At 36.9% G+C, this 14739-nt stretch overlaps 1 protein-coding gene across 1 annotated transcript in view; it reads right to left on the reverse strand.

Moving 5' to 3' along the window:
- The window catches only part of NEK1 (NIMA related kinase 1), a 49940-nt gene that overhangs the window by 24141 nt on the left and 11060 nt on the right, over nucleotides 1-14739 (reverse strand). Inside the window, exons 10-18 of the mRNA XM_009485290.2 lie at nucleotides 13401-13461; nucleotides 12093-12250; nucleotides 9946-10002; nucleotides 9615-9674; nucleotides 9429-9476; nucleotides 9262-9336; nucleotides 6124-6302; nucleotides 5908-6039; nucleotides 1914-2016 (exon numbers count right to left, since the gene is read on the reverse strand). Of these exons, the coding sequence (XP_009483565.1) occupies nucleotides 1914-2016; nucleotides 5908-6039; nucleotides 6124-6302; nucleotides 9262-9336; nucleotides 9429-9476; nucleotides 9615-9674; nucleotides 9946-10002; nucleotides 12093-12250; nucleotides 13401-13461 (873 nt within the window). The remainder of the gene's footprint in view (nucleotides 1-1913; nucleotides 2017-5907; nucleotides 6040-6123; nucleotides 6303-9261; nucleotides 9337-9428; nucleotides 9477-9614; nucleotides 9675-9945; nucleotides 10003-12092; nucleotides 12251-13400; nucleotides 13462-14739) is intronic.

Here is a 14739-nt window from a genome sequence, read left to right on the forward strand (position 1 = left end):
GCATGTTCCTGAGCTTTACAAAAGCTAACTGGCACTATTCAAGTCATCTCATTGTTCTTCATTCTAGCATTCAAGTTAGTTTAGGTATTTTCATCAAACTGATGGGATATTTATATCACTGCTCTTAAACAAGAAAGAAACTGGAAGCAGGATTTTTGAGAACTGATTTTCTTTCTGTATATTGTTAACTTCTACTCATCTGCCTGCATGAAAAATTTCAAAGACCAGGACTCAATGTTTTGCAATGCCACACAGCTACAGTGAAGTAACAAACTAGGTCAGCAGCTGTCTTAAAGAAGAGATGTCTGGAAGTATCAACTCAACTACTGGGTCAAACTTTAGACTGTCACTTGAAAATTAAAATTGACAGCAACTATATTTAACAGAAGCTGGGTAAATTAGTGAGAGTCATTTGACTTACAAGTCTTCATATGAGAAAGAGCTGCATATTAGGTGATGATTACTACTGATTTCTCCTCTCAGATCATCATGGTCTGGACAACAGTTCCATCCCTATACGAGACCTACTGCCAGCTAGTCAAATTATTTTCCTGCACAAATAGAAGGAAGCTGCTAAGAACTTCTGCTATCAATGGCAAATGGTAGTAAATGAATTTGGAACTCCGGCTTCGAGTTATAAGTCTTAAACATCTGGAAGTTACTTCTACAACTGTTCAGTAACCTCCCTGTTTTATTATGGCAGACGGTGAAGAATAAAACATTTGGGCTCAGTTGAATACATCAGAGAAACCTGAGAAACATTAACCTGAATACTTGGCTATCTTGCATTAATTGATCTCAAACATTTATAGTAATGCCATCAAAGTCAAGAACAAAATGGAAGCAGGTACTACTAAGGACTTGTCTAAGAAGAGGCATTCTTAATAAGAATTGTTCATTTTTTTTCAAAATTATTTACTGGTCTTGAACATTTTAAAAAACAGAACAATAATTTTAAAGTGGAAGACTCATGCTTTAAAACACATATACTAATCTAAGGATACTTCACCATCAAAGCAGTGAATCAAAGTATCTAAGAATTGCTTACTGTGAAATAATCCCTGAAACAAAGGTCTGGCTGTAAATCATGACCTGATATTCAGATATAACTCAGGAGATGCTCCTATAAATCTGCAGTTGGTCTCATCTCACTGCAATGCCAGCACGGTCAGTTTAATTTCAGCAGCTGACAGTGATATTATCAATTGGTTGTATATGAATAGAGTGGAGAAGCACTCAAAAAGCAAAACTTTTCACATTATGATAAAACATTGTTCAACCACACAGAGTCCTACTGCAAATGAGTCATTTCCAAGATACCTTTACTGCAAAACAAACTTCCTAAAGGAATACTTAAGTTAGAACTGCAAGCATAAAGGACAAAGAACATTTTGCGACACTGTCCACTAGTTAATCTCTAAAGAGTAATGGTTTTAGAAACATCAACCTTGACAAAGATGGATGTCTTTACAACCTTCTCAGAAGCGGAATGTGTTTTTGTAAAACACACAACTGTATCTGATCATTAGCTGTATCAGTTTAATCAAACTTCATTTTAGGTTGAAGTTACTGAGTAATACATGAAGTTTAATTTTAACCAAAACTTCAAAGCTATGAACAGAAAAAAAATGTAAACGAATGTTCCAAAATTCACAATATCAAGTTAGACACATGCAAAAAAGAAAAAATTTCCTTTGTTAATAAATTTACAGTCATGAGAAATGTATTGCACAATTGTCACATTTTAATAAAATCAATAACAGAATGCAAAAAAACCCTACCTCCCCTTCTCTTTTTTTTAAAAAGATACTTAAGAAAAATACTTAGCCAGCATTTCATGGTTATGATGCTACTTCAAAGATTCATAAAGCATGCTGAAACAGTAATATACATAGGAAGACCAGATTCCATACCATGTGTCCCTCAGCTCGAGCTTTGTTTTCCATGGCTTCTCTCTTTCGTTCCCAAAATTCTTCAACTTGCTTTGCTCTATCTGCAGCTATCCATCCTTTCTGCCTGAGTAATTGCAACACATAGCAAGATGAAAGTCTCTGAAATATGACACTCAAAAGACCCCCCTGCATTTATTATAATCAGGATACACACAAAACCAAGTAACTTTCTATGAGTAAGGCATCTTCAAAAAAGATTTGCCTTTCATCAGACAAAATACAAGTCAGACTGCCACAAAACGGAGGAAAATAGGCTCAACTAAGTTAAAGGAACAATTTAAAAAAAAACCCCAAAAACCAAAACAAAACACCATGTTGTCCTTCCAGATCCTGGTCATCAAAACAAAAATGAATGTCAAAACACAATCTTAGTGTGATTATTTCTGAAAATGTCTCAGCTTGTTTCATTATTGTTATCGTTTGTGAAAAAGACGACTCCTTGAAGGTCTCCCTTCAGAGACGAATAAGAACTCATCACTTGAGCCAGTCAGTAAGGTCAATACTGCAGCAGTCTTTCAAGACTGACCTACATTTGGAGTAAGAGCTTTTACCACTTAGATAATTAGTACAGTGCTAGTATTCTTAACGTGTTCTGGCAACTCCTTTTGGGGGACCTGAGGGGGGTGGTGGTGGTTGTTTTTAAAGGGACTGTGAAGGAATTTTCCTACCTTAGAATTAGCCAGAACAAGATGGGTTTTTTTTTCATGTGTTCCACCCCAGGTCAGGGATGTGCTTGGGTAGACAAGGCAGCTACGTTCAAGTTACCATAACTGAGCATCTGGCAAGTCTCCTAGTACATACATATGGTCATTTTGTAGAAGAACCAGTTTCTGACAAATTGGTTAGAAGTGGACTCAGAGAAAGCTTTCCATTTTAAAAAAAACACTGAGAAATGGTGTAAGATATTCTAACAAATGGTAAAATGATGAGGCAACCCCTTTTCCAAGGTTCCCCTAGCCTTCTCTGACTGAGGAGTATTGGGGGTCCAGCAACAGGCAGGAAGAAACTGCAATAAGCTGATAGCAATAACCCATCAGGCTGAGACAGTTAAAGAATGAATCATTTTGCAATACAGGAGCTATTGCTATTAATTCATAAATCAGCTACCACACTAATTAAACATCCTTGCATCTTGCTTTTTCTCTCCCCTCACTCTCCACCCCAAGCAACAAGGAAATGAAGTATTTCCATATGCTACAACTCATTAAGAGGAAGACAGAGATAAAACACAATAAAACAAATGCTGTAGCTGCTCTGAAAAGGCAAGACGATCCATGTAGGTGTTACTGGTAAAGAAGCAAACACTTGATCATCTTTGTATACACATATTTGACTCACTACAAGATTTTTACTGTAACTGTTCATTACATATGAACTCAATTGGTGGGTAGTGAAATCTGTCCAAACCTGTGTCATATAGCCGAAGTTTAGCTTACAGTGTTGGAGGTGAGGTGCTTCCCAAGCGACAAAAGAAAACAAACCTATTTGTCTCAAAACAAATTCACAGGAAAAACTTATTTCAACTGAATTTTATGAAAATGGTTTTCCCTACTCTAAAACTGAGTGACTCACTTTGCTAAAACATTTCAACTTGATTTCTTCTGGGCTGCATTTCTGTCCAAGAGACAATTTTTAAAGACTGTTGATGTTGAATATACTTAGCTTTACATTAGTTGTAAACAGAAAGATTGCAACTTGAGCATTTCTCAACTTCTTTAATATATGCTCTAAATTACCTATCTTTATAAAAGTTGCAATTATTTAAATTCTTTGTTTGAGCTAAACATCCCGAACACTTATCTTTATATTTCACCTCCAGCTGAAAGAATAAAGTGCAGGAGAGAGATACCGCTAGGCTAACTATGATAATAAAATTGCTTCTAGATAATAAAGTACAAATACTTACCACATTTTAAATGCTAAGAAATAGCACCTCAATTTAAGGCTAAAGGTAATCCAGTTTATAAATAGAAAAGAAATATCTACCTATTTTGAAACTTCTGCACAGTATTTTCATTGAGTGCTTCCAAGTTCATATATTTGAGAAATACTGAATCAGTTTCTCTTCATGATTGCCATGTTATTCATTATTTGCAGCCCTCCACTATAGTTCCTCTCCATTTTAACACATTTAAAACAGTTTACCCACATGTAGCCAAGTATCATTTTGTCCTGGTTTCAGCTGGGATAGAGTTAATTTTCTTCCTAGCAGCAGGCATAGTGATGTGTTTTGGATTTAGAATGAGAAGAATGTTGATAACACACTGATGTTTTTAGTTGTTGCTAAGTATTGCTTACACTAGTCAAGGACTTTTCAGCTTCCCAGGCTCTGCCAGGTGCACAAGAAACTGGGAGGGGGCACAGCCAGAATAGTTGATCCAAACTGACCAAAGGGCTATTCCATACCATATGATGTCATGCTCAGTATAGAAACTGGGGGGGGGTGGCCACGGAGCAGCGATCGCTGCTTGAGAACTGTCTGGGTATCGGTCGGTGGGTGGTGAGCAATTGCATTGTGCATCACTTACTTTGTATATTATTATTATTTTATTGTTATTATTATCATCACTATTTTACTTTATTTCAATTATTAAACTGTTCTTATCTCAACCCAGGAGTGTTTCTCACTCTTACTCCTCCGATTCTCTCCCCCATCCCACCGGGGCAGGGGGAGTGAGCGAGCGGCTGCGTGGTGCTTAGTTGCTGGCTGGGGCTAAACCATGATACATTTAATATTGTCAAATTTGCGAGGCAAACAGTGTTTCCTAATCTAGGCAAGAGTTGGGGATTGTGGCACTTTGTGGAAAGCATTGAGAATAAATAGAGGAGGACAGAATATGCATCTACATCAGCTGGGAAAATACACCTTCCAGTACTCGGTTATACCAGGAAGAATTTTAAATTAGCTCACAACAGCCCAAGAAAATAGAATATACCTTGTAGCTTGCAAAATTGTAACATTAGTGTTAAACGTGTTATGTTATTGCTGCAAATTTTAAAATAGGAAAAATCTACAAAGGCAAAATGTATTACATTAAAACATAACACTGAATAAAATCAGTTTAGGAGAAGAAATGTTTTCTTTGGCCACTTCCTTTTCCTCACATTAACTCCATTTATTTCTTCCTCCATGGGATACCTCATTGGATCTGCAGAAGTTTAAATAATGCATGAGAAAATTTGTCCCTCTAGGAAAGTTAGTAATGCTCATGTACTAAACTTCTAGAAAAAAGATATCTTCCCATTTACTGCCCATAAATGTGGACACAGTTCTTTGGCCAATATTAACAGATCTGAAGGAGAGCAAAGAAGTTTTGAAAAAGCTACTTGAAAGAGTAAAATGATTTTTAAAAAAAAACCAAACCAACCAATACTTGCTTACAATCCTTTTATATATAAAATACCCGGTTTATAGTAACTGCAAAGAGTAAGCATCACCAAATTAGAACTTGCACACCATTATAACACCTAGCATTAGCATCTTGATGAAGAAAGCTCCTAGAAGTTTTCCACTGATCAATAAATAGGAGCTAACAATTTTGGGAGCATGCTAGACACTCTCCTATGCTAGAGAGCCAAACACTGAGATACAGAGAAGGCAGTCAGAATGAGATGACAGGAGAAGGAAGCATCTTGGCAGGTAACACAAAAAGTAGAACTATGAAAAAAGCAAAGGAGGAGGCTTGTAATGTTACCTGCAACTGCATTAAGCCAAGAATTTTGGCCGAAACCTAGTTTAGTTACAGTTGTTAGTAATCCATTTTTTTCCACTATTGGGGAAGCCAAGGTTTCCATTGGTTCCTAAAGAATTGTGGTCTGTGAGGGACTAACACACAAACAGCACAGTACCAATGGATAAAAGTGATTTTGAGACATGTCCAACTACTAAATGAAACAAGACACAGAACAAGAATCTAACATGTAGGGACAGATTTATGGATTATCATAGTCCAACCTGTTTGCATTCGCTTGTTTAGACACCTCCTTCAATCTTTTCATTTTTTTCCTAACTGCACCAGCATCAGGTAAAGGGTGATGACCTGCAGGCCCCTTAGGAACTCCTGGACGTATTCCAGGTGGAATTCCTCTGTAGATAAATACGTACAGTAACTTTCATTACTTTCATCTAAAGCAGACCACATGCAACTTCTAATGGAAGAAGCAGCCATACCTTTCAGCAACTTCTTGGCCTTGTACTTTCGCCCTCAGTTTGGCTTCCCTCTCTTCAGCTACTCTAATGTTTTCTTTTTGCTGTTGCATCTGGTCAAAAATAGCATGATAGTGTTCATATTGTCCTCTGGAAGACACAGGAAAAGGACCAACACCACCTCCACCGCCATAATATGGTGCCTGGAAATCAAAAGGGGTAGGGTGCAAATCTCAAATACTGGTTTTAACAAGCCCTTCCAATTTTCATCTCTTCAGCAGAATAACAGCATTAATATGTTCCGCAACAATTCTGAATTGGTCCTAGTTTTATTCCTGGCATGCCCCTATTTTAACAAACTGCAAGATAGATAAATTAAAAACTTATTTTTCTGTTAGCACTCCAGAATAACACAGCATTTTACCTCCCTCTAATAATAGTCTAGTTATAAAAGAGACATCTGTCACACATTTTGGAAGTTATTGGTAACAAACCCATTGAAGTGTAATTGGAGATAGATGTTCTTCCATAGCAAAAATCAAAGTTTTAGCACAAAAGCTAAAAGTGATACAATACTACCTGAAGTACTAATGAGTGATTTGTAGCCAAATACCCATTTTTTCATGAAGCTGGAAACAGTTAAGCACACTTCTAAGGTTGTTCAATGGCATTAAGTGCAGATTTATCTGAGAATCCCCATTGTTACCAACCTATAATTTGGTTTCATTACCAGAACCGAGATGCTTCCCTACTAAAGCTCAGATCAGGGGAACACCTACCACAAGCTACTGCTTTATGTGAATTACCTCTATCATTCTCAAAGAATTTGAATTCCTACAGAACCTTCATGTGAAAATAATTAAAAAAAATGTTGCAAGCAGCTGTGTACAGTAGTAGCCAAGGATGGATGCAGAAAATGTGAAACTGGCAAAACAAGGTTAAGGTTGTCAGCACATGCATAAAAATGTTCCCTTTGCACCTGGGGGAAGCAGTCAAATAGCTCATGGTAGTGAATCTATGGAATTTGTTTTAATAATAGTGTCAATGTTCCTTCCAGAGTAGTCTTAAGTATTTTAAATAAATTCAAATAGGTGAGTGCAGATGTGTCAGGTTTAAGATTGCCTACTTAGAAGTTCTTGAACAGATTATATCTGACAGTGGAATTTAGCTCACATTCTGAGTTTCAGTTGCTCAACACCCTTCAATAGCTCCCCATAATCCATAGGGTAGAATACTAACTGAAAGATTTATCCAGGCATTCAAATAAATATGCAGGAATGCTGTTTGTCTGAATAAAAATAACTTCCTACACAAGACTATAGTTTCTACAAATAGAAGGAAAAGTCTTGCTTTAGACACTATTCAAGGTTTCACCTATCATTATTAGAGCTCAGTTTTCAAAAGAATTATCTAAAGAAATAGTATGATCAATCTCTAGGCAAATGCTATGAGGCAGGTGCTCATCAACAGTCTGCGGAACAGTTACAGCCCCGCTAGAACCACAAACCCAAAGCTAAATCCTTGCCACCTCTTTCCCTACTTTCCCTCAGAAACAGGTGCCAGCAACCAACCCAAAAAGACAACAGGAGGAGAAAATCTTGCAGTGCATGACCCCGCTGTGCCTTCATAAGAAGCTCTATGGCTTGCGTTATTGGAAAGCTTCAACAATGCTATTCGATAGCATTGTCCAGGAGTTGCTGGATACACTGTTTCCATGTTGGAGAAAGGAAAAGGATAACTAAGTCAAGAATGCTATAATAGCATAGGGAAACCTGGAGTGATGATAACCTAGTGGCCTGCAGTAAGATTTGTACTAAACTATCCAATTTGGAGAAGACATTTCAATGAATTTGAAAGCATGTCTGCCTCATATGACATTTTACACCAGCGGCACTTAGTTAAAATATACACAGCCACTGAACCTCAGCTTCCCTAGATGACTGAGAATACTGATAACGATGCAGCTGTAGCTACAACAGAACACTTTATACATTTGCAGCATCTAAGGACCTTGCAATAAAACTCTCAAAGAAACATGATTGCTTACAGGAACATATGTAGCTCTCCTCCAAAAATGATGCTCATACATTGTACTGTATGGAAGCTTGGATTGGTGCCTGCCAGTTTCATCTTGAGAGAGAGGGAAGGACAGCATAGGAACCAAATTATGTTTTTTGGTTTTTCCATTAAATCAGCACCTGGTAGTCTTTAAAGTCTGGTACGCTTAAGTTTGCTTTTTTATATTTAAGCTTTACTTACATGATGTGTGGCACACATCCAAAGATGATGTCTATTTTGACATAATATATTTAATAAGCAGCTACTGAAACCTGGTCAACATGTTTAGGCCAAGCGTTTTTGTAAGATTCACCACAATAAATAGCTGTGTTTTAATCCATTTTCTATTGTCAGATGGATTTACACCACAGCAATACTTAAACTCCTGCACTGTCTCTGTCTGATGAAAGTACCCAGACCTTTATATTCAAGTAACTTCATGAGACTACTTCCCAGAACAGTTATGTTTCCATGAAACTATGACACACACAAACAGGCAAAAAGAAACTGTCATAGGAATCAGATTAAATTATGTAATTAATGTAAGAAGTGAATGGCTAAAGAGTTTACTCCTTTCAGAAAAAAATAATTAGATTTACTCAGGATTTTTTACCCCCCTCCTGAACAACTTATCAGTATATATAAACATTTATGTTGCTAAATAACAAAGAATGTTTAGAAGCAGGTCTTTAATACTGGGGAAAAGGACCACTATCATAACATGAGAACCTGGAAAAAGATTTCAACAAAAGAATTCAGGAACAAACTTGAAAGTGAAAGAAGCTGTTCATGCATAGATTCAGCACAGGAAAAGTAGCAAAAGCAGGAGTGGAAAAAAGAAAGTAGTGCATGAAAACCATTATTGGCAGAAAGAGAAGAGACTCAGAAATTTAGTAAGTATTGAAAACAAAAATTGCACATGATCTTCAAAAAGCCAGGGAAGAGAGTCTGTTGTACAGTTTCTCTTAAATTATCCATAGATTATTAATGGGCAGCCCCAATAGTGGACCTCCAAGAGCAGATCTTTCTGAAAAGAAAAGACCATGCCAGATAACCAAAAGGTGGGGGAACAGACTACACCACATTTCTGCATCTGCTGCCAACCTTAACATCACCACTTCCACCTGAACCAAGCACATTCCTCCATCCTTGTTCCCTGGCTCTGTTTATTCGTTCCATCTGAAGGAGAAAACAATACAGGAAAACATAATTCAAGGAATCACTAAGTAAAAATTGAACTTCACTATTAACACATTTTAAACATATTTTACCCTTTCTTTTTCCAATCTTCTCATTTCATCTGCCTTCAGTAAACTGATCTGCAATGCGCAAGGATTAATCATGTTTAGTAAATGGGAAATTGAACTACTCCATGTTCTTACGCAACATATAACACACACGCCACAAGATTAAACTTACTATGGGTGGAAAAAGAAAGTCTCAAGAATCTTGTCTACCTGATCTCTCTGGCGTTTTTCTTTTTCAGGCAATTCTAACCTTTTCTTTTTTGAAGGTTCCTGGGGGGGGGGAAAAAAAAAAAAAAAAAAAAAAAGAAAAGAAAAAAGATATTTATTACTAAGCCATTATCCTGTCAAGCCTGTCAAGATAGGTTAGTGCTCCAATTGCTGGTGTATGTCCACGAAGATTTAAAAAATTTTAAAAAAATCACTGTTACATAATGTTTGGAAAAAAAGATAAGGAGGAAAGGTTTGAAGGTTTTATTTTGCCATTCTTGCTCTGGACTTAGCTTTTCCTTAGTCTGAAAATTAACAGATGATTTCATGATACCTCAAATATTTTCCTCCTTTCTTCTGGATTTATTTTCTTCATTGGAGTTGGAAAGGCCTGGATAAAAGGTGAAACTTCAAATTAGATAGCACAATGCCAGAATGAGAGAAAAATTCTCATCGGGGAAAAAGGTAAATCTTAAACCCACAACTTAGTATGTGCAAAATGGGGTTTAAAGTAATGAATTACTCGGGAGGTTTTAAATGAAAAGCACTGCTAGGATCTGAGAATAAATGCTACTGTACTTGTTCACCCTCTACTAAAAGCTTTGTCTTGAAAGCTGAAGGCAGTAATGTTTAAATCTGTTTTGTCTTAATTTTTTTTCTCTAGCAATATCATTCTCCATTACAATCTTTTCCTATTATAAGTCTTTGAGGGCCCCTGGATATTAAGATTCTCTTTTATTTGGAGAATAGATTTATTAGGTTACCCTTAGGCTCTTTTGCTTGGGTAACTCCAACCAAGGTTCTTGTTACCTGTGGAAGAGGAGAACGCAGCCACTGTTGAACACCTGGTAAAGCAGCAGCTATACGTAATAAACCGTGCTGCTTATTCTAATCTTCTCAAAAAAGTGATGGTTACTTTTAAAGCATTTTTTTTCTGACCATACTAGAACACAGAGAGCTTCATAGTATTTTTTTTGACAACCTAAAATCTTATCAAATGAGTACTTTAAAACCAATTATTTCAGAAGCTGGAAGCCTCTAGAGACTTTTAGACACTGTAGTTCAACTACAGTGAGTTAACATATTATCACTAAACAAAGGAGATGATTGTTACATGCTCTTCTGAAAAGCCAATTGAGAGCTGCAAACTCAGACTAGCCTGGAACAACAGCAAAGAGAAGAAAAGTTATGTTACACTGTAGCTATTGTTTCCATCCTACATTTTATCCCTTGTCACTAGGTACAATCCACACAAAGAATATGTCTTAAAATTGCAGCATTACTGAGTCCTTACATGCAGCAAGAGGATATTTCCTCAGTGTCTACCCTGCCACTTTGAGTGGAAGTTAGAAAGTGGAAGTGCAAGTTGGATTGGTGTTGGTTGGTGAAACTGATTATAAAGAGCAGCAGACTAGCAGACAGTTGTGCAAGGAAGCCTTAAAACATAAACACCCCATGGTCTCATAAGGACACACAAGAAGTCTGTGCATTCCCCCCTTCTTGCTCTCTTTTCAAACTGTGTATCACAAGCCAACAAGGCTTGTGTGATCAATGAGCTTTTCCCTAAACCTCTGATAACTTTTGAACCTCAAGGATAATTTATATCCCAAGGATAATTTTCTATTCACCTATCAAATTTGACAGATGGATAGAGATCTCGGTATTATGTTTCCCAAAGTGCCATGGGGAGAAGGAAAGAAAAACTCCAAAACGCACAAAAACCCCGCAACAACAACAACGAAAATATTATTTATTCAGAAAAAAACTGAATTTGTTCTTTTGCTGAAGTGGGAGCTTCTTGACTGCTAGTTATTTGGCACATGCATATAGGCTCAAAACTAGCTGTATCATAAACATCTCTTTGCCATGAAGTAATTAAAGAAATAAAGAGGCGGGGCCAGGGTGGGGAAGAGTTTTATGTAATAAGGAGTACAGAGAAGATGACTGGAAGAAAGATCAAAAGTACCGTATGAAGGTATATAGAAGACTATTTCTCATTAGCTCATGGAATTAAGTCTGGGAAACTCCTCTTCCAATTACACAATTCCTCTGGCTGACAACACTTTAGAAAATGACTAAAAAAGTTCTCTATGTTTTGAAAATTTGGGATTATTTTTGAACAAGGAAGAAAGATGCAAAGATTCTTATCGAGTGTCAATGATCTTGGTATACCTGACAGACTTCCAATATTTCTCAGAGTGGTCAACACCAACAAAGGAACTGAAAACATGCAAAGCACATCTAATTCAGCAGTGAAATTTAAAACCAAACCTAAGGCAGCAGTCTCCAAAGATCATGATATTAAAACCAACTAAACAAACAAACAAAAAAATTCAAGCCAAGCATTTAAACTGCTACTGCTTTCTCTGCAGATTCATGTGTCCACATAAAAGACATTGTTAAAAAGAATGCGTAGTATTTTCATAGCATTTAAATAATGTATGAGAAAACCAGTGCAATTTAAGTAACTTAGCTTCTTACCTGTCTAGATTTAGCCAATGGCTTCTTCTCATTAGGCTTTTTAGGTGCATCACAAGACTTCCTGACCACTAAAGGCACTCCATATTTTGCAGCAGGTTTGGTAATTTTCTGAGCTGGTGCAACTGAAGTCAGTATTTGTTCTTGAGCTAGTCTTTTAGCTAAAAAGAAAAAAAACCATGTTTTACAGATATCCAGGCCGGCCAGTGTACCGTACTTCCCTTTCCCAAGGTCTTGGAACAGCAAAGCTGGAAAAAAATGGGCAAACTGCTAACATTTAATTCACATGAACTGATGCCCAAGTGGAATATACCCAGTTGTCCAAAACCTCTCATCTAAATTTCATGCTTGGTGAGAAACAGCAGAACACAATCCCTGAGCTTTTCATTCTCAACCCTTCAAACTAGAGAACTGAAGCTTATTTCAGCCGCCATGCTTTATTATCCAGTTGTCATGGACACAGGGAAAAGTTTTCCCTAATGGAATGGAGAGACAGGCCTCTGTCCACTAATGACACTGGACTGTAACCTGCAACACTAATGTCAGCAGAAGATGAGTTCTGGAAAAACTTCATTGGCCTTCAGGGATATAGTTTTCCCTGCAGAGTTCCTGAAAACATGACAATATCGTGGATTTGATTCTGTACTAGCAGGGCTCTCTTACTACAGAATAGCAGGACAGCAGTGAAACACTTACATACACAATCAGAAGACACCAAAGCACATGCCACAGGTTCAAGTAATTACAAGGAAATAAAATTAAGAAAGGGGAAGAAAAATCTAGGAAAAAAAGGGTAAATCAATGCAGGAAAATGAAGTAAGGTTAAGACCATCTTGACAAAGTGAACCATGATCTAATTTGCTACCAGTAGTAGAAATTGTGCTGCTTTGGGCTGAAGTCAGGGCTTAATCCTGGAATCTCTAACAAAACCTCCCACATTTTTACAAGAAATGTTTTTTCTCATTACCAATTTGTCATTAGTAAAGGGGGGGAAAAAAAATTGTACGATAATGACATATAAATTATTTCCAGTATTTGCAGTCTTCACTGTCTCCTTAGATTTTTTTTAAGCATAGCATACTGCAAGAGGAAAAAGTACACCTAAAATATTACAGGACCAGTTTCACTTGCATCATTTGTACCCTACATACATGCAGCTCCCTGGGGGAGAGGGGAAAACTGCTTCCCTCCCTTTTTTTCCTGAAACTTCTAGAATCAGGTATAAGAACACACCAAAACCAATAAAAGAACAAAGCTACATACACCATCTTGCCAGAGCTGAAAGCAAGTGCACTTCACACAATTACTTACCTGGTGCAGCATGTGGTCCAAACTTCTGGAAGATTTTGTGATTGAATTCTTCTGCAATAAGCTAAAAAAAGTTGAAGAGTTAGCCAACATTTATGTCTGAAGCTAGAAAAAACTCCTTTTCAGAGAACTGTTCCACTCCCAGTATCTAACTAATAGTATTTACTGTAACTTAAATTTAAATTAATACTCAACTTTATGTGTTCAACTTATTATCACTAACATTAATATTAAGCTGGATTCAGTGTTTTCAAATATTTTTGGCATAATTACTCAAATAATTTTAATAAAGCAATTTAGTCTGACTTCTGGGTGGCACATGTTACCTCATTTATGAACTAGCTAAGAATCTAGAAGAAAGTTAATGTGACCATCAACATAGTTTTATACATAGTCCATTTTAGATTTTTGCATAGCTGCCAAATTTCACTTGAAACTCTCAATTTGTGTCAAAAAAATAGTCCTTTAGAAATGTTTGCAGTTTTTAATTTCTCTATCTTTTTCACGATGGGAATGTGACTACATATGTGGATATCTCAGAACAACATATATGGTGTGCTGTCAGGCATCTCAAAGTAGCGTATTAAAATGTGGAAAACAGCCTTACTGGAGTAAAAAAAATTGAAGTCTAGACAAAGAACATTCAAACATGAATAGGCCATCATCTCACACCACATTGAATACTGTATGTAGTTCTGAACCCAACACCTCAAAAACCACATAGTAGAAATGAAAAAGGTTCAAAGAAAAGCAGCAAGGTTAATTAGAAGTGTTGAAAAGCTTCAGTACAAAGAACAAATATGCTTGCTCTTCAGCCTATAAAAAGATGACTGCAATGTAATATGGCAGGTCTAGAATATCACATGTGATTTTGCAGAGAAAGCAGAGAAACACACAAGGGCAACAAATGAAAATACCAATATAAGAAGTGGGGTGCAAGTGAATACAAGGAGGAAGGTTTAGAATAGACAAAGTTGATGCTTTCTGCAACAAGTAGCAGACCTGTGAAATTTCTTACTGATCATAAAAACAGGTTCAAGGAGAAATCAGTAAGTTCACGGACAAGAAATCTATTGAGGACGACTAAATAACCAAAGATGCTGCTTCCTGAGCTGATGCAATTGAGACAATAAAAGATGAAGGCTGGGAGAGTATTATAAGGTAATGTCACGTAGGCTTGCCTTGTTCTTATACGCCTCGCCAGGCATTGTGTATGGCCAGTGTTCACTCCCCACAGGACACAGACTGTGGCTGACTTGTAGCTGACCCAGCACCATGTTCTCATTTTCTAATATCCTGCTCTGAAACTTCTTGCTGAATCTGAGCACCGCAACTGGTGCTA

The sequence above is a fragment of the Pelecanus crispus genome, chromosome 4 (assembly GCF_030463565.1).
Source record: "Pelecanus crispus isolate bPelCri1 chromosome 4, bPelCri1.pri, whole genome shotgun sequence".
NCBI lineage: Eukaryota > Metazoa > Chordata > Aves > Pelecaniformes > Pelecanidae > Pelecanus > Pelecanus crispus.